The sequence below is a fragment of the Quercus lobata genome, chromosome 10, assembly GCF_001633185.2.
Source record: "Quercus lobata isolate SW786 chromosome 10, ValleyOak3.0 Primary Assembly, whole genome shotgun sequence".
In the NCBI taxonomy this organism is placed as follows: Eukaryota; Viridiplantae; Streptophyta; class Magnoliopsida; order Fagales; family Fagaceae; genus Quercus; species Quercus lobata.
Window position 1 is genome coordinate 65,010,963 of NC_044913.1, and position 20,512 is coordinate 65,031,474.

The window sequence follows — 20,512 nt, forward strand, 5'->3', positions numbered from 1 at the left end:
TTAAATATATAATGTTATATGTTTATAAAACTATCATATAGGTTTGATATTAAATCTTGTAGGATCCGGCTTCCCTCCTGTTTTGGAATCCTCTTGTTTCCTCGTGTTTTTATCTAGGGAAGTGATACGTGGCAAATGACGGTTAAAAACCACCCACGTCATCTATAATATTCTCTCAATTTTTTTGGGTCTCTCTCTCTCTCTCTCTCCATCCCTCGCCGTACAATCGACGAAATCCTCAACGCCTCCGATTCCTCCCATCGCTCCACTCCCGTCCCGGTTCCTCGAAGCCGTTACCGTCGCTTTTCCGCCGTGTGAGATCGAATGCGAAGCCGGGGGCAGCGCTTGCGGCGGCAGCCGCAGCCTCCAGGGCTCTCCCGACCCCGCACGCCGCCGCGATCAAGTCGAGGAGGGCTGCCTCCCAGTTCCAGAAGGTTCTTGAAGATTCCGATGCGGTTTCGGTCTCGGGTGCTATGGAGGTCGAAAGCGAAGCCCAAAATGTGGTTCAAGTAGATGGATTAAAGGTTAGTAGTAATCATGAAGAATTGCTGCAAACAAGTGCTGATTCAGTTCCTAATTTTGATATCATTGAGCCGCGGATTGGTTCTTCGTCCATAAGTGTTGAGGAGGAGGACGAAAACAATGTAAATGTAGATGAGAATGCTTCTGTGCTTGACAGGAGCTCTGAAATTTTGAACTCAGAAGAAGACAAGGTTGATCATTTGGAAGAGAAGGTAGAGGAGGAATCGACAATTGGGGCATTGGAAACACAGCAACAAGTGAATGTTTTGAAAGATACTGAGGTGGGTGGTGGCGATGATGATGACGCAACTTCATTGAGTGATATTACTGAAGAGAGAATTGGGCAATTGGGGAGCAGGAGGATTAGTAAGAGAGCGGAGAAGAAATCCCGGGCTGCTTCTATGAAGCCATTGGAGTTAGCTGAGGAGCTTGAGAAGAAGCATGCTTCTACTGGTTTGCATTGGGAAGAGGGTGCAGCTGCTCAGCCAATGAGGCTTGAGGGCGTACGGAGAGGATCAACCACATTAGGATACTTTGATCTTGATGCGGATAATGCTATTACAAGGACCATTTCTTCTCAGGCATTCAGGAGAGATCATGGTTCCCCTCAAGCTTTGGCTGTTCATACTAATTATATTGCAATTGGAATGTCAAAAGGGGTCATTCTTGTTGTGCCCAGTAAATATTCCGGTTATAATGCTGACCACATGGATCCAAAGGTTACTTTTGCATTAATCTGCTTATATTGCTCTTTCTTGTTAGCCTTTCATGTTCCTTCAGGATTCTATGTTTCTATATGTTATTTGTTCATCTTTTGGTTGAAACTTGAATAGATTCCAGGAAATATATTTTGGGTGTAATTAGAATCAAGGGAGAATGTTGTGCATGTGCCCTTTAAAATAATAGTCAATTCCTGGTGTCATCTTTGCAGAATTGCTTAAGTATCAACTTAATTGCTTATTTCAATCTCTAAAATGCCCCAATGAATTTCACACAAAACAGCAGTACATACTTGATTTTGTACAGGATGACTTCCATACACAAATAACTTGATATTATTGAAAAGAAACACAATGTATCAGCTTTAAAAATTAAAAAAGAAAAACCTTTGGTGTGCGTACTTAGTATGAGTATATTCTGTAAGGATGACTTATATACATAAATATAATGTGCATACTTAGCATGAGTGTGTTGGTACTTCCTCAACAAAGTTCTTATTCAGATATGCCCTTAGTATATGGTTATCCATTAAGATACCATTGATTGGTAATATCTAAATTTCTTCTGTTACAGAAATCGAACATGTTAAGTGAGGAATTTGGATTTTTATGGTAATTTCAGTATGCAAACATCTGGATGTTTAATTAAATTGTGAAGCTTCTAAGTACATTTGCTTTTGCTATGAGCCACATTGTAGTTACGACAGAAATAACTTTACTCAATAAACCATGCTGTTTATGTTCCAGATGTCGATGCTCGGTCTGCAAGGGGATAGGTCTCATGCCCCTGTAACTTCCATGTGCTCTAATCAGCAAGGGGACCTGCTCTTAGCTGGTTATGGTGATGGTCTTATTACTGTTTGGGATGTACAGAGATCATCATCAGCAAAAGTTATTACTGGAGAGCATACAGCACCAGTAGTACATACTTTATTTCTGGGGCAGGATTCTCAGGTTACTCGTCAATTTAAAGCAGTTACTGGTGATAGTAAGGGTCTCGTTCTGTTGCATGCTTTCTCAGTTGTTCCCTTGCTCAATAGGTTCTCCATCAAAACCCAGGTAAAACATTAGTATGCATCAATATGTGATTTATGATTGTGGCACTATGTATAATATGCTTGTGAGTTGACATCATCTCCAAACTAATGATCATATTGTTACTTGAAATAGTGTCTTCTTGATGGACAAAAAACGGGAATTGTGCTATCAGCTTCACCTGTCCTTTTTGATGAATTCTCTGGAGGTGCTTCCCTGTCCTCTCAGGGAAACAATGCAGCTTCATCCAGCAGTCTTGGTAGTATGATGGGAGGTGTAGTAGGTGGAGATGCTGGCTGGAAACTCTTTAATGAAGGCTCTTCTTTAGCTGAAGAAGGTGTGGTCATATTTGTCACCCATCAAGCTGCTCTGGTGGTATGAAGCCCTCAAATGATTGCACAAATTCCATGAACCTTTTGTCTTGTGAATTGATGTTGTTCTTCTTAGTGGTTATATCTTGTTCAAAATGTGTTAAAGCCACATTTGCATGTAACAAGTAAGGCTTACTCCTACTTTGGAAGTCTATTCGCAGCTTTCTAAGCCAGATGGGGTTCAAGAGGGTTCTATGCCTTATACTGCGTGGAAATGCATGACACAATCACGCAGTTTGCCTAGTGGTATGCGTTGAGTGAATTTTGGGCATTTCTGTTGAGATATTTCATCTTTCTAAGATATGAATTTGTTACAGAAAACGTTCCTGTAGAAGCTTCAGAGAGAGTCTACTTGCTCGCAATTGCTTGGGACCGAAAAGTTCAGATTGCAAAGTTAATCAAATCAGAGCTACAAGTATATGGGAAATGGTCTCTTGACAGTGCAGCTATAGGTGTGGCTTGGTTGGATGATCAGGTACGTATTTAGTTATTCATATATTGTTGATTTGTCTTTTGTTGTATTTAAATAATGTTATTTAGGCAGCGTTGCCTAGTAAATAATTGTAAATGCTTTGCATGTAATGAAATTTTTGTACTTGACCAGATACTGGTTGTTCTTACATCAACTGGACAACTCTGTCTGTTTGCTAAGGATGGAACTGTGATTCACCAAACAAGTTTTTCTCTGGATGGTTATGGTGGAGATGATCTTGTTGCGTACCATACCCACTTCATTAATATCTATGGAAATCCTGAGAAAGCTTTTCACAATTGCATAGCTGTAAGAGGAGCTTCAGTATACATCCTTGGACCTATGCATCTTGCTGTTTCTCGCCTTCTCCCATGGAAGGAACAGATTCAGGTTCTGCGGAAAGCGGGTGACTGGATGGGTGCACTGAACATGTCAATGACACTTTATGATGGCCAGGTGCATGGTGTTATTGACCTCCCTGGAACCTTGGATGCTGTACAGGAGGCCATAATGCCCTGCCTTGTGGAGTTGCTTTTGTCATATGTAGATGAAGTATTTTCTTATATTTCGGTGGCATTTTGCAATCAAGTTGAGAAAATGGAACCACTGGACAACCCAAATAGTAGAAGCAGTTCTGTGCACTCTGAAATAAAAGAGCAATACACTCGTGTTGGTGGAGTTGCTGTGGAAGTCTGTGTTCATATCAAGAGGACTGACATCCTTTTTGATGAAATTTTCTCCAAGTTTGTGGCGGTACGACAGAGAGGTATCATTACTTCTCTGAGTCTTCTTGTGTTGAATGCTTCAATTACTACGCAGTTTGATCTTTGATGTCCAGGTTGAAGTTCATTTTTTAAGTGAAACTTGGTAACTCAATTTGTGATAGCCCTAACTACATAACATGAGGCTAGAAAGTTTAACAAACTTTGAAGGTCAGACTGTTTGCTTAGAGAGCTTTCCTTGTGATGAAGTTTTTCTAATGCTATATTCTATTTTACCTTCGCCTTTTAAGATTGGGTTTGTTACTAGGAAGGGTGCAAGTATCATTCAGCTCTCCTAGCACCTTGAGAGTGATGTATTCTGTGTTGACACTTTGCTAGTACAAAATTAGGTTGAGTTAGTGTCTGCTGTGGTCTAATTGCCTGTGAAGTGTGTGTATTCTATATATATATATATATATATATATATATATATACATATATAGCAGCCCTTCACTTGCAATAATTTGTCAATATTAGCAGTCCTTATACATTACTCTTTCGGTGATTTACCTTTTGTTTCATTACATTTTTCAGACACATTTTTGGAGCTTTTGGAACCATATATATTGAAGGACATGCTTGGATCACTGCCTCCTGAGGTATAGCTTGATGTCCCAGTGCTTAGTCTTATTGGCAGCTTAATCATAAATTCTGATATTTCTTTTTCTTTTTTCGTTTTATTTTGTTAGATTATGCAAGCACTTATAGAACATTACAGCAGCAAAGGATGGTTACAACGAGTTGAACAATGCATCCTTCACATGGATATCTCTTCTTTGGATTTCAATCAGGTCTTACCTTCAAAACCTTTGTTAATCATTTTTGTTGTTGGAGTAAATTTATTTGTTATGATTTATTGACTTGATTGGATAATGATTATTATTTTTCCTTGTAGGTTGTTAGGTTATGTAGAGAGGATGGATTATATGGTGCTCTAGTGTATCTCTTCAATAAAGGATTGGATGATTTTAGGGCTCCTTTAGAGGAGCTGTTGGTGGTCTTGCGAAATAGTCAAAAGGAGAGTGCTGCTGCCCTTGGGTATGTATAATGTGTTCCTTGTATTCTTATTCATTGAATATGGAAGATTTTTTAATATCATGTTTTCTCATTCTAGTTTGCTTCTCTTCTATGAATGTTGTCATGTCAATATTTATAAATTGATTGGATTTAGGGTCTGTTTGGGATCTACTTATTTTGTTGAAACTGAAAACTTTTTGTTTAAAGTGTTGTAAATAAAGGTAAAAGTTAGTTAAAATAGTATAATTGGACCCATGAATAGTATCAAAAGTGCAGTGGGACCCATGAATAGTTGCAAAAATAAGCTGAATAGTAAAATTTGCTAGTTTTTTAATTAAAAGCCAAACGCACACTTATTTAGAAGAATATTTATGGGAAACATTTTCTACTTTTAAGGAACTGTAATCAATGTGCAGGTAATATTAAGAATGTAATTTTATAGGGGCTGCAAATAACCCTAATCTTAAAAGATTTCAATCAGCTGGTTTGAATTAGGCTCCATCTGGGCCTATGTGGCATGGAGTTGGAGACTTGGAGTCAAATTTCAATCAATGTGCAAGCTTGCTTCTTCCTTCTCCCTTTCCCCTTTTCTCCCTCACATTAATTTTCTTATTCTACTTTGTGATAGTATTTTTGTTCTCATTGGAAATACATGTATCTTAGCTATGCCTTAGTGAAGTGTTATTCATCAAATTTAAGGTTCCTATTAAGTCGGTTTTTATTTTCTAAACCGCAAACAAAAACTGTTAAATATTGCATCAAAAGCACACTTCTGGCTTGTTTGTATCTCAACTGTGCCTTAGTGAAGATTTATTCATTTGGGGGCATATGCAATTCAGATGTTACAATTAAAAAAAATTTCATATTCATTTGGTTATGATTTTTTAAACCATGAGCAAAAAGTGACAGATAGGAAAAGGTATCTCATGAGACCTCCCTTTCACATCATGTGTGGGTCTCACTTGTTGTGAGAGGTATCAGGTAAGTCTTATAAGATAATTTTCCATCAGATAGGGCTGGAAAACAGGGAGGGCTTATTCCTCTACTGGTTGGTAGTGTAAATAATTACCGGGAAGAAAAAGAGATAGTATGAAATATTTCTGGGGAAAGGTGGTTTAAAATTTTGATTGAATAAAACTTCTTGAGGCATTTGACTATATGGAATATCTTTAGTTGAAAAGAGGTTTCTTTATTCAATATGGTATTGATAGAAAGTTAGAAAATGTCTTGGATGGCTCACTTGAAATGTTCATTTTCTTTAGATTGGTTGCCCACCACAACCCCCACTGGGGCCTAGCCCCCTAAAAATAAATTAAAATGAGAGAGAGAACTGCTTTACCACTTTTTCTTATTTGCAGTCTTATGGTAATCGTACCGAAAGGTGTTACAAGCAGGATTATATTGTTTTATACCATTATTTATGTTTTATCTTCTTATAGTTGGTTTTTTATTAACACTTTGTAGTGTTAAGCTTTGCCTTTTGTTCTTGCTTATAGGTACCGGATGCTTGTTTATCTAAAATACTGTTTTTCAGGTCTTGCTTTTCCTCCAGGTAAGGAGTTATTATTGGTGGCACTTTCCAATTGATCAGTTTGAAGATCCTTTGTGCAAGTATGTGAAAATTTCTCTATAAATCTTGAATTGACTAAATTATAGAAAACCAAATATATGTGACTGTTTATCTTGTAACATTTGTTTTGGCCATTTTATGTTGTACGTATACATGTCATACTAATTTCTCAGAGTGTTATATTTTTGTTTAGCTGTGTTACTACTTTCTTACAGTTCTTATGTAATTCTTTAGGAGATTAAATTCAATAAGGATGTGATGTAAAAGACCCTATTTACACCCTCCAATAAAATATTGACAGTGTCAGATTTTTAAAATGAAAGCATAGTGACTAGTACATATGATAACAACCCATTAAAAGCTAATATAATCAAATATTTATTAAGAAAACAAACAAACTGATAAAAAAAATTACTGTCATCTGAAGACTCTGAACACACTGAGAAGTCGCTGGATCGATGTTGGTGTTGTTGGTGTTGTCTGAATTTCGTTCTATAGAAAAAACCTTTTGATGATTCCATAACAATCTGCAAGCATTTGTTGCAATTGCCATCTCCCTGCTCCAAACCCAACCACTGTAAACTCCATTTTTCTCATCCTCATAAGCCTTGTCAGAATCAGAATCATACTGTTCCTCCCATTGCATTCTTCAACACCCCATATTATTCCAAGTTCCCAAGAATCACACTATACCCTCCTCAGAATCACACTTTTTCTCTCATTTGCTGCAAATCCCCTTTCTCTCTAGTTAACCTCAGCCATCTCTCCAGGGTGACAGTCAAGGGGGTTCTAGGTGGGCAAAAGTAATTTGGCCACCGTGCACAGTGGCCGGAATTAATGGGTTTGTTTCATGTTATGGATATGGTGGAGGGTCCTGTTGTGGTGGTCAGTGGTGGTCAGTGATGGTTATTGGTCCTTATTGGGTGAGTTGGATTGCAGTCTTGTGACAATTATGATGTGGTCAGCGACTCCTCTATTCTAAAGGCTTTTATTTATTTATTTTTAATTTGAGGATTTTAATGTGATTTGGACTGTGTGTAGTGGGGCTTATGCTTGTTATCGCACAAATCTGATGTCACATTGATTGGATGGTGAAAACCATGGGTTTTGCACCACATCCTTATCAAATTCGGATTCATTCTTTAAACATGCTACTGTTATCTTTTCAAATGTGCGGTTTTTAAGTGGTGATATTAGTATCTGTATTTGTTTTTTCAGTAAAATATATATATATATATATATATATATATCTGTACCGGTCACTGACTCTGGAAGAACAAGGCCTTTTTCTAATAAGCCAATTCATTGTACAGCTTGAAACCAGTATTATGACTCTATTTGGTAAATTTATTTTATACAACTTACTATTGATAAAGAATGGCAACCTGTTTGGTTTCATCTTTTAGTGTTTATGGGAGTATACATAATTCTTAAATGGTGTTTAGATGCTATGAGATGAGTGTGAGGCATCAAAGCAAGAATACCTTGTTTCTTTTTACAATCCACATGTTTTGAAGCTGTATCACTTGTACAGCTTCATTTCAATGTATGCAGGATGGAACTGATTTAGAAACAGTGAAGCCAAAAGTTTCCCTTTTGCAGGACAAGGAACTCTGCCCCCTACATGCTTGCCATCTCTTAGAACAGAACTTCTGCAATTTCTGTTAGAACATTCTGATGCCCCTAACCCAAAAGCTGTTTCAAGCTTATCATCTGGAGGACCATACCTGAACCTGTATCATCTCTTACACTTAGATACTGAAGCTACTTTAGATGTTCTGAGATGTGCTTTTGTAGAAGATGAAATCCCAAAACCCAAACTTTCATCACATGATTCAGCAGATAAAAATACGGAGCCAAAAATAGAGAATGACAATGGATGTCAAAATATATTGGTCCAAGATACAGTGAGCTCTCTTATTTGTATTCTTAATAGGGACATTTCCCAAACAGAGAGGTCAGATAGTGAAGATGTCAGTGGATTGGTTGAAGAATGGCCTTCTAAGAAAGACATAGGTCATATGTTTGAGTTTATAGCATACTATGTTGCATGTGGAAGTGCTAATGTCTCAAGAAGTGTCCTGAGTCAGATTTTAGAATACTTGACATCACAAAATAATTTTCCAACTAGTGTTTCCTCACATCACATAACTTCAACAAGAAGGGAGAAGCAGGTGCTTGCCCTTCTAGAAGTAGTGCCTGAGATTGACCGGAATGCTTCTTCTGTATTAGGCCTATGTGAGAAAGCACAATTTTACCAGGTATATTTAAATACATTTCTTATGTGTTTACCTGGGAAGCATATTGCTGCAATCTAGAAATCCTCTGTTTTTCTTACCTGTAATATTAACTTTGTTGTAATTTTATAGGTTTGTGGCTTCATTCATACTATCAGACAGGAGTATCTTGCTGCTTTGGATAGCTACATGAAGGATGTAGATGAACCCATTCATGCTTTCTCCTTTATCAACAAAACATTATTACAGCTGAGTGATAATGAACGTGCTATTTTTCAATCAGCGGTCATTTCTCGTATGACTGAGCTGGTTGATTTAAGCAGGTAATGCTTTTTTTTTTTTTTGAAGTTACCTGGGGATCTTGTTTAAATGGTACATATGATCTTTTGTTGCGCAGAAATTAATTTATTCTGCAATCTCATGCATTTGTTTATCCTTTGCAGAGAGGGAACATTCTTGTTGTTCATCGGTCATTTCAAGAATGAAGGTTTGCATATCCTGTCTAAACTCCGCTCTCATCCAAGAAGCCTATTCCTTTATATAAAAACGGACATTGAGGTTCAGTTATCTGGCACTCTCAATTTTTCTTCTTTAAGATGAGATGATTTTTTGGATCCTTCTGATGGAATAAGGTTGAAGGATCAGTCAAAAGGACTTGAGGCTTACTTGGAAAAAATCTCTGATTTCCCCAAGTTAATGCGTAATGATCCGGTTGAAGTGACTGATGATATGATTGAGCTTTATCTGGAGGTGAGCACTTTTACAACTATATTTATAATTCAAGCTAGAATTCGGTTTACTCCCTTTAAGTTCAGACTTCTTGTCATTTTGGTCCCTATAGTTTTGCTTTTTGCAATTTCATCCGAAAAGTTTTAGGTTGTTGTCAGTATAGCCCCCTGTCTAACTCAGTTAAGGGTCTGTTTGAGATCCACTTATTTTGCTGAAATTGAAAACTTTTTGCCGAAAATACTATAGATAAAGGTAAAAGTTAGCTGAAATAGTACAATAGGACCTAGAAATAGTACCAAAAAGTGTAATGGGGCTTATGAATAGTAGCAAAAATAAGCTGAATAGTAAAATAAGTTGGCAAATATAATTTTTGCCAAACACACACTAAGTGTCATCAAACTATATGTCATCTTGGTGAAATTTTTTGTAACGAAAAAAAAAAAAAGATTCTTGAAAAGAAAAAAGATACTGTTAGAGACAATGTAAGAAAACAAATTGCTAGCAAACCAAGGATTAAAGTTATTGTCAGGACCTCTCTGCCATGGTACTTCACATCCTGCTTGATCTTAATGAATGAAACTCAAGGTATGGAGGAAAGGCAACAGAATATGCAGTTACCATGAATAATTTTAAGAACTTACCCCCTTCCCCACCCAAAAAAGGGAAAAAGGGGAAAAGGGCAAGGCATTGTTCATACCAACCAAGAAGATGGTGGTCCAAGTGAAAAGCATAGAAGCAGCTGAAGGCACCTATGTGAACAAAAGGAATTGGAGCACAAGGACTATTGAAGTGTTCTAGATGTGAATCCACTTGAACTGAAGCGAGGCCTAGAGCTATCAAGAAATTTGTCTTGGTGTAGAAGAAGGCAGTGAGGATGGTGAGAGAGATGGAATTGAATGAGAGGCAGAAAGAAGAATCAAAGAAAAGGTGATCTAGGCGAAGAGAAGGGAAAACTTGACTGCAAAGAAGGTTCCGGGACTGGAGTTGAGGGAATCGAGGATGTTAGAGAACATGACGCCTAGGAAATTTACCGTATTATTTTCCTTAAAATTCTGAGTTTTTTGGATTTACCTTCTCTTTTCTTTTCCCCTCGAACTTCCTCTCTCTTCTTCTTTTTTATAGCATTTTTATATAGTTTTTCTCACAAATTATTATTATTTTTATATGGAATTTTCACTAAAACATTAACGGCAACGTTTTGGTGTTACATACAGCTCATGACATTTGATGGCACTTGGTTAAAGGAATTGGAACTACGACATTGATAACAGTTTGAAACTTTAGGATGAAATCGCTCATAGTGTCACTGTAGAGACGAAACTCACAACAAACTCAAACTTGGAGGGACCAAGATGTAATTTAGCCTAAATTGAAATATGAAGCGGTTGAATGTTTTCTTTCCCCCAATGTCAAATGAATGTGTTTGTTCAGTCTTATCCTATGGTCTTTGAACTTCTTGTTATATAGCTATTGTCAACTCTAAATGTCTTCCCCCACCCCCATTTTATATGTGACAATGATTTTGGGTTGGCAATAAACTAATAAAGATCTTGTTTCATCAGTCTGCTCATCATTGGGCCATATATCATACTCCTTGTATACATATTTCTAGACTATGCAGATTCTGCACCATAAAGGGTGGTTGTTGTTATGGCCTCTTAATGGCCTACTTTAGTTTTAGTTATTGCTCAGATTTCCTGGTAGCACTTCTCTATTTGGTGATAGCACCTAAGGTACTGAATGTTTTGCATATCACTTTTGCAGCTATTATGTCAGTATGAACCTGGTTCAGTTCTCAAATTCCTTGAGACCTTTGATAGCTATCGTGTGGAACACTGTCAATGCCTGTGTCAGGAATATGGGATTATAGATGCTGCTGCCTTCTTGTTAGAAAGGGTTAGTGATGTGGGGAGTGCTCTTTTACTTACACTTTCAGGCCTTGACGGTAAATTTGTTGAGCTTGATACTGCTGTTGGAAATGTGGTTTCTGATGTGGCTTTGAGTTCTGCTGCTGATACAATGCATCTCAGGACTGTATTAAATATGAAGGAGGTCTGTCGATATGACTTTTAATGAGATGATATGTTTAAGCTTCTTGTGTGTGTGTACAATTGTTTTACAACTTTATATTACCTCTGATATTTCCCTTACAGGTGAATGAAATACGCAATATATTGAATGCCTGTATTGGATTATGTCAGCGGAACACCCCTCGCTTGAACCCTGAGGAGTCAGAGACGCTCTGGTTCAGATTACTTGACTCGTAAGTTGAACATCAATCTTTCTTTTGCTTTCTTTATTATGGTAGATTTACCGTAAGTTTTCTTCATTGCAAAATTGTCAGAGCAGTATATAATCACTATAGCAGTTTGCCTCATGCTGATTAATTGATTATCATGATTATATGACAGACATCCATTTGTTTGTTATATAATGGAGTAGATCTATTCTTGCAATTAAACAGGAGGGGTATATTGGTACTTTATCAGAAGTACATATATTCTATGACACTGCATTTATTTCTTTTAAGAAACAAAAAATTGAGAATGCCAATGAGCTATAGCTCAGCTGGCGCTTCCATTGGGTGCATGTGTGACTTATCATTGAAAAAAAGGAGAAGAAAAGAAAAAAAGATTTAGAAGAAATTACATTTATTTCTATGATTATGTTGTTTTGAGGAACATAAAGTTCTACGAACTGTTATGTTCTGTACTTATAAAAAAAAAAAAAAAATGTTATGCTCTCTATTCTTTTTGTTTAATTGTGGCACAAACTCATACTAAGCTTCTGTTCCTCAATCTTGTTTCCTGGATTTAATTGCTCCTCTTAACGCCTAAGCACCTGGTGTTTCTCTTTGATCATTATATGTTTTATGTCATATTTATGCTAGTGTGTGTGTCTTGTGGTGGGGGTGGGGTTTCATGTGATTGGTATGAAACATTAGCAAGTTTCAGTCACCAATTTTGATTCTTCCAAGAATCTGGAAACTATATAAATTTTTTTTACCAAGTGAACTTGAAAACTATCAAATGACTGATATCCATATACTTTGGTAGTAATATTAAATAATTTTTGTACAATTCCAATATGTTTACCAATATTTTCTTATGAGTAGTTAATGCAGTCTAAGATATGTGAGCTTATATGATTTATTTGCATTGCATGTGAAATGGTAGCAATGAACTTTAGCTCAATTGGAACATCCTCCCCCTCCCCCCATAAAAATGGAATGGAGGATAAGGTGTGGGTTCAAGATGTACTGTATTTCTAACTTAATAATAGTTGAGTTGTAAAATATGAGAGATTAGGGTTACATTAATATGTTCCTCACCTTAGCATATATTTATTAGAGAAATAGTATGATTACAAAAATACCCTTACACTAATACAAAACAACAAGTTGATATAAAAGAGTGATGCAGGACAACCTAGGCTTCCCACCTAGATTAGTCCTATAGTAGAACCTTAGGCTTCCCACCTAAGGTGTTTGGATTCACCACCAAACAAATGCAATGCAATTTTGCAAATAATCTGAATAATAATAATCATAGTCTGAAAATACAAAAGAAATCAACTGGAGCTTTAAATGCAGCTTCCAGGAATCACAATGATAAGGATAAACTCTCCTAAACAACCTCAAATGCTAATCCGATAGTCCTAAACAATCTCAAATACTAATCCGATAATTCTAAACAATCTCAAATACTAATCCAATACCAATCAAATAACTATGTTACAATATGAAATTATCCATTGAAAATCTAAAATAAAATATCGAAATAACTTCTGGTTTGCTCCTACATTAAAGAGTTTCTTCTTAGTAAAACAAAAGGTTTTGAAATGGTGAACTGCAGTTGCTCCAGGATAAGGTAGCCTCTAAAAGATTAAAAATAAGGTAGTGGAGTAGGGTTCTCTCTCTCTCTCTCTCTCTCTCTCTCTTATTTTTAATTTTTGTCAGGTCAGAGTGAAGATTGAATGAGATAGTAGCTTCTAGAAAATCAACAAGGATGGATATAACTAGGAAAGACTTGAATATGTAATTAAGGCTCAGGTTGTCATCATGTATGGTTTGTTTGGCTTTTACATGACCTTGAAAGATACTAAGAATATATTTCCATATGCTTAGTTTCACTTGCTTTATTTGCATGTTAACAACTGTTCTGCTCTTTATAAAGTTGCTAAATAAGCAACTTCTCTTAGGAGGAAGTTATTATATTGTTAAGAATTAAGATAAATATATATATATATATATATATATGCAGGAAAAATAATAAATAGTGCTAATTCTTCTCAAAAATTCATTTCAGGTTTTGTGAACCTTTGATGGATTCATATGGTGATGAAATGGTATCTAGAGGAGAAAATCATGTTCCACTGCTGACCGAATCATCAGTCTCACATGAAGATGAAGCATGCATAGTTAATTGGAGAATATCAAAATCGCACAGAGGGGCTCATATCTTGAGGAAATTGTTCTCTCAGTTCATCAAAGAGATTGTTGAGGGAATGATAGGATATGTTCGCCTTCCAACCATCATTTCAAAACTCCTCTCTGATAATGGCAGCCAGGAATTTGGTGATTTTAAACTTACCATACTGGGCATGCTCGGAATATATGGCTTTGAAAGGCGAATTCTGGTAGATATACTTTTTAAACTCATCATTTGCTTTAGTCATGTGGTCAGCCTTGTGTATACTTGTTGCATTAGTTTATATAATGGAAATTATTTTTGCATCTTTGTTGAGATTTAACTATGCCAACATGCATGATTAGGTCATAAAGCTTCTTCTCGTGAATTTGAGTTCTTTAGTGCGATTCTAGGACCTTTGTTTAGGATCATGAATGAACTCTTCTCCCATCTTTGGGATATTAATGTCTTCTCATAGCTAATGCAAAGAATTTGAAAGTTGCTTATATAATTGTTGCAAACGGTTGCATGGCACGTTGCATTTAGTATTTCTGCTGCACTGAAGTGAGCAGCAAACTTGCATCAAGGCATCTGGTTTTAGATACAAGCTACTCTTGTACAATGCTCAAGCACACTTATAGTGATATTTTAGTTTGATTGTAATTTCCGATTGCATGTGCATATTAATTGTTGACATTCTAGTGGATAAATGACTTTCTTTTTAAAGTTAGATATAAGGCTGACTCACTCCACTGTAATTATAAAATATTGCAGAGTATAAAGTTTTCTATTGATTATAATTATTTAATTTGTTGTTTTAGGACACTGCCAAATCCGTAATAGAAGATGATACATTCTATACCATGAGCTTACTTAAGAAGGGGGCCTCTCATGCGTATGCACCCCGGAGTCCTATATGTTGTATATGTAATTGCCTTTTCTCGAAGAATTCTTCTAGCTTTAGCATTTGTGTTTTTAATTGTGGTCATGCAACACATCTTCAATGTGAAGTTCCGGAAAATGAGGCATCAAGTAGAGGTGCCTCATCTGGATGCCCAGTTTGTATGCCAAAGAAGAAATCTCACAAAGCAAGAAATAAATCGATTCTTGCAGAAAATGGTTTAGTAAGTAAATTTTTGTCCAGGCCACAACAATCACATGGAACTAGTATTCTACACCCCCATGAAAGTGATGCATTAGAGAATTTCTATGGGATTAGCAAATTTCACAGGTAAGCATCGACTTGTAATTGTCATTATCTTTTCCATTTCCTGGACTTCACAAACATTGAAAATTAATTAAATGTGAATTGAGATCTTGACTAATTTGCAAGAGGACCAGAGATTAGTTCAAATAGAACACATGCCTCAGTTGAGGCTTGCACCGCCAGCTGTTTATCATGAAAGGGTAAAGAAAGGAACAGATATTTTTACAGGAGAAAGTAGCAATGGCCTTGCGAAAATAGAGAAACAAAGTAAAAGCAAGCAATTAAGGGAGCTAAGAGTAAAAGGATCATCTCTTCGGTTCCCTTTAAAATCAAGTATATTTGGTGAGTTGTGTTATAAATTCAATTCTAGGGTTACTAAAATTTTGTGATACTTTCCAATTCTAACATATGGGAAACTCTGCTATAGGCAAGGAGAAGACCAGCAAGCGGTAATGGAGTATCATGTATAGAACATACTGGAGATGATGAAGACCATTTCGGCTGAGATTTTGAGTTACTTTATTCTTCTTCTTTTTTCGTTTTTGTATATTTTCATAATTGATTTGTTTATATTAATTTTGGGGGGCTTGGTTGTTGCTGGTTGTTGTATCTGTTTATATCTTAAGAGTAAAATTGTACATGAACCATGAAGAGGCACTTGTAAAGAAATTGAAATAGAATGCAATCAAATAATGAAGGAATATTTTCACCAGCCTTTCTTTCAGAATGTGGACATATATATGAAAAGACGGAAGCTGAAATGTATCAGAAATTATAGAAGTTAAAAGATAGGGGTAATTGCACTTTACCCACCTGTAGTTTGGCCTATTTTAACAGTGCCCACCCGTGGTTTAAAAGTTATCACTTAACCTACCTAAGGTGGCCTCTGTTAGATCCCCGTTATCCATCTCTGTCCTTTTCGTTAGAAAATCTCCTTTACTATATAAGCCAAAATTAGAACCCAAATAGAACCCTAAAAAGAATAACGAGCTCTCTCCCTCTCTTTACTTTAGAATCTCTAAAAATCCCCAAACTCATAATCCCTTTCTCTCTTCACTTAGATTGCCAAGTGAAATTTGAACACTCGCAAGCAACCTCATATATAAAGCAACCTGATCCTTTTGTGTGTTATATTTTATTAAGCTCAAGCACCAATTGATTTCCGTGTAATCGCAATTCAAACCCATAAAGTTGGTTTCCTTAGACTTTCAAAAATAAAAATTTCACAATATTTAACACCAATTGTGGAATTAAAAGAATAAAGAAGAAATTATATTAATAGGTTTTTCTTTTTTTTTGGCTGAATTATATTAATGGGTATAGTTAATACCATGATAAAACATCGCATGATGTGAATGAATGAATAATGAATAAATACAATAAAACACCTAAACCCAAAAAAACATAGAACCCAGATTCAGCAAATCCAGCAGCGAACCCAGATCCAAAATGGCAATGAACCCAACTCTGTTCAAAATGGCACCATTTTGAGCCAGTCTAGGAGCTTCAGCAGGTGGAGTACCAGGCAATGGCGCTGAAGCTTTAGGAGCATGTGCTTGTGTTGGTGACTTTGATGGAGAGTGTGAAGGAGACTGGGCTAAAATTAAATTTACTCACCTCAAATCTTGCGGCTTTGAACAGTATTTCGCATCAAGGCCTTCAATTTGGGACTTGAGGGCCGATATCTTGAAATTCTGAGACGCGATCTTTTGGTCGAGTATCAAGAACCTTTGCTCCATGGCCCTGATATTTGCGTGCTGTGACGCCAAGACCTAAGACTTGCTTGCTTGCAATTCTCTCTTTGCCTGCAATCATTTTTTTTTTTTTTTTTTTTGGTGTGGTGAACACAGGTTGATAAAATTAGGGATTTACTATTGTTTGGTTGGTGAGAAGATTTATAGGAGAGGAAAACCCAAGCTTCAATATAGCTCCTTGCTTGCAAGTGTTCAGATTTCACTTTGGCAATCTAAGTGAAGAGAGAAAGGGATTATGGGTTTGGGGATTTTTAAGGATTCTAAGGCAGAGAGAGGAAGAGAGCTCGTTCTTCCTTTTTAGGGTTTTAATTTTGGCTTATATAGTAAAGGGGATTTTTTAACGGAAATGGCAGAGGTAGGTAACGGGGGTCTAACGGAGGCCACCTTAGGTAGGTTAAGTGATAACTTTTAAACCACGTGTGAACATTGTTAAAATGGGCCAAACCACAGGTGGGTAAAGTGCAATTACCCCTAAAAGATATGATAAAAAGGAAAAAGTCATCTTGAAGAAAAAAACAATTGCAATGGTAACGAGTACCGACCGTGTGGGAAGTGGAAGACCGAAAAAAAAAATTATATTAGAGAAATAAAAATGGTGGAGAGATGGAAAATAATATAGAAAATTAAAAAAACAGGAAAAAAAAAAAAAACAAAAAACCTAACAATAAGGGCCCTATCGGGTTCAAACCGGTGACCTCTTGATTTGCAGTCAAATGCTCTAGCATTGAGCTAAGAGCATTCCCATCAAGTGTGTTAAATGCTAAATATTTGGCATTTGACACATCAAACTCTAAAAAACCACTTTCATCAAGTGTTTTAAATGCCGTAATATTTGGCATTGATGAACAGTGCAATCTCAAATTTGAGACCGTATTGTTCACAAATTATAAAACTTATATTTTTTTTTTTATTCAGGTGGGCCCATTTTCTTTAAAGAGGGAGAGTGAGAAAAAAAAAAAAGAATAAAAATATTAAAGAAAGAATATTTAAATGAAGTTGTAAAAAAATAGAATGTTTGATATTTGGTATATTGCAAAATGAGGTGTTAAGAGCAACCACATCAGTTCGTCTAAAAATTTCCATTTATTTTACATTGAAAACCTACTTTTTCTATTTTACACTACCACATTTTCAAAACACCGACATCAGTTAATCTATTTTACAAATCTATTCTAATTAAATAATATTCTTTATTGTTTTTTTTTATTATTTATTAATAACCGTTTCTCTCTTTCCCTCACCCATTTTCTCTTTCCCTCATTCTATTTTCCTTTTTCAGCTCACTCATCCATTTCTCTCTTTCCCTCACTCACTCTCAGCTCGCTGCCGCCACCACCGCCGCCTCAGCCATCAGCCGATTCGGCCTCCCTTTCGCTTTCGCCCTCCTTCTCTCCCTCGCCCCTCCCTCTCTCCTTCACCACTGACCCTTTGCCTCCCACCCCCAACCAACGACAGCAATGCAAGATCCGGCGGCAACAATGGAAGACTCGACGGCAGCAGATCGAGCGGCAACAGTGGAAGCAGATCGGGGGGCAGATCCGGCTTCGTTGGGCATTTCACGTTTTATTATAGGGTGATAGTGGAAGTAAATAAATAAGTAATGGGTTGCATTTATAGGGTTGAAAATTGTAAAAACCATTTAAAAATTGTAGGACAAATTATATTTTAAAAAAGAGAAGAAAAAAAAGAATGACGTGGCAGCTGATATGGCGTAACGTGAGAGTAGCAGTATTAAATGCTACGCTTTAGCTTTTAGTAATATATAGATATAGATTATTATATTACAATGACATGTTCCTTTGTAAACTTGTATACCTAGATATATTGAAAAAAGAAAAAAATTAGATGCAAAAAGGTGGAGGCTAAAGTGTCCTGATGGTGGTGGAATCAAAGCTGTAAAAGAAAATGTGTAAGGGGTTATGGAGATTACTCATTATTTTCATCATTTTTTACTCTCATTGGATCAGATAAGCGGATAAAACAAGAAATGGAAATTAAGCAGACCAAACCAAATATGTAATTTTTAGATTTTTAGGATAAGAGTCACCTTTAATGTTGTTCAGTCAAATTAGGGTTTGACACGCTTTCCTAGTTGCTCTAGTCTTTCTAATTGCTCTAGGTAACACATTGTAGCAAAGGTAATTCTGTTTTAATATTAATAAAATTCAGATTTTGTCTATTTCTTTCTTTCTTTGGTGGATTTCAGAAAATTATTACATTGTGGATTCAAGAAACCTTCATTACCAAAAACTAATAGTTTATTTTCTATTCTATTTTTTTTTTAATTTTTTTATTATTTTTAAATGGAGTTTCAACCTACAGCGCGTACACTCCTGATGATAGACACTAATAAGTTTTTAGTGTAGGTTGAGATTGTACCCTTGATAAAGTTTGATAGTTGTATTAAAGACTTTATCAGTTGAGCTAATAGGAACTCATTGTTTCTATTCTATATAAGAGAGTATTGTGTGTGCTTTCTTCAAATACTATTTTTAATATTAATTTAACAAAGTTTGGTTAGTGGGATGTCAAGGGGAAAAGTGTTTATTCCCTTCAATTTTAGGGTGGAGAGTGTCATTTTCCCAAATTTCAAGGGAGGGGAATGTAATTACCTTTTTTTTTTTTTTAACGTGTGTTTTGGTTTGTGTTTTTTAATTTGCCATCACAAAGTCTTCTCTCTCTCTCTCTCTTTTTTAGTTTTGGTTGAATTTTGGTTTGGGTTAATACTTACTTTTTTCTTCTTCTTATAAATAGGAATTTGAGTTTATATCAAAACGCATTTTTCATAGTTATGAATTTGAATATGCCTACCAATTGTTTGAGTAATAAATTATTGCAAAGTCGACCTTTTATTCCTTTGGTTTCATTTTAATGCTGGTTAAGGTAATATTTTAATTTTGTGATGATTTTTGATTATCATGATAATCTAATTATTTTTTTAGGAGATGAGAAATTTGAATAATAAATTAAAATTTTTTTAAGTATAATTTTATATTAGGAAAATATAGCACACTACAATAAAACTTAGAAGAAGATGGTTCACCTTAAAAAAATATTAATCAAACACCAAAAAAGAAAAAAAAAAGAAAGAAAAAAAACATGTTCTTCTCCCCTATTAGTACACACTTACTAGTTACACTTCCTCAAACTTCTACCCTCTCTCTTTGAATCTTTATCTCCACACTATTCTCTACTTTATCATCAGACTTCCTTCATTCTTTTCTCTTTCTTATATTTCAACTGTTCTTGTCTCTATTTTATTTTGTATAAATTTGATATCATTTCTTCTGTCCAATCCATATTTTCCCACACAATTTTTTTACTACTCTCTCTCTCTCTCTCTCTCTCTCTGTGGAATTTTGTTCTTTCTTGTAACTCTCTAATTATGGTTGATGAGTTTTTTTAATTTTCCATCACGAAGCCTTCTTCTCCCTTTTATAACTTTGGTTGAATTTTGGTTTGGGTTAATATTTATTTTATAAGAAAAAAAAAATTGAGTTTATATCAAAACACAATCTACATGGAAATGAATTTGAATATGCTTACCAATTGTTTGAGTAATAAATTATTGGCATAAATACATTTTTGGTCCCTACATTTTGGACTGATACCATTTTGGTCTCCACTTTTCTTTTTTCTTGGATGCAGGTCCCAAAATCGAAAAATCATTCTTATTTTAGTCTATACTGTCATCTCACTAACGAATATT

The 20,512-nt window shown here is 35.7% G+C and overlaps 1 protein-coding gene across 1 annotated transcript; it reads left to right on the top strand.

The window, feature by feature from the left end:
* Positions 1 to 212: 212 nt before the first annotated feature.
* On the top strand, positions 213 to 15,254 carry LOC115965413 (vacuolar protein sorting-associated protein 8 homolog; the record flags this gene model as incomplete). Its single annotated transcript, XM_031084629.1, is given in 17 exon segments — positions 213 to 1,241; positions 1,989 to 2,300; positions 2,412 to 2,651; positions 2,773 to 2,893; positions 2,965 to 3,122; positions 3,252 to 3,885; positions 4,415 to 4,479; positions 4,570 to 4,671; positions 4,776 to 4,918; positions 6,394 to 6,449; positions 8,070 to 8,728; positions 8,837 to 9,027; positions 9,148 to 9,454; positions 11,198 to 11,485; positions 11,587 to 11,696; positions 13,741 to 14,071; positions 14,664 to 15,254. Coding segments are annotated over 17 exon segments (5,160 nt in total), but the record flags the coding sequence as incomplete, so codon positions are not given.
* Between the last annotated feature and the right edge of the window lie 5,258 nt (positions 15,255 to 20,512).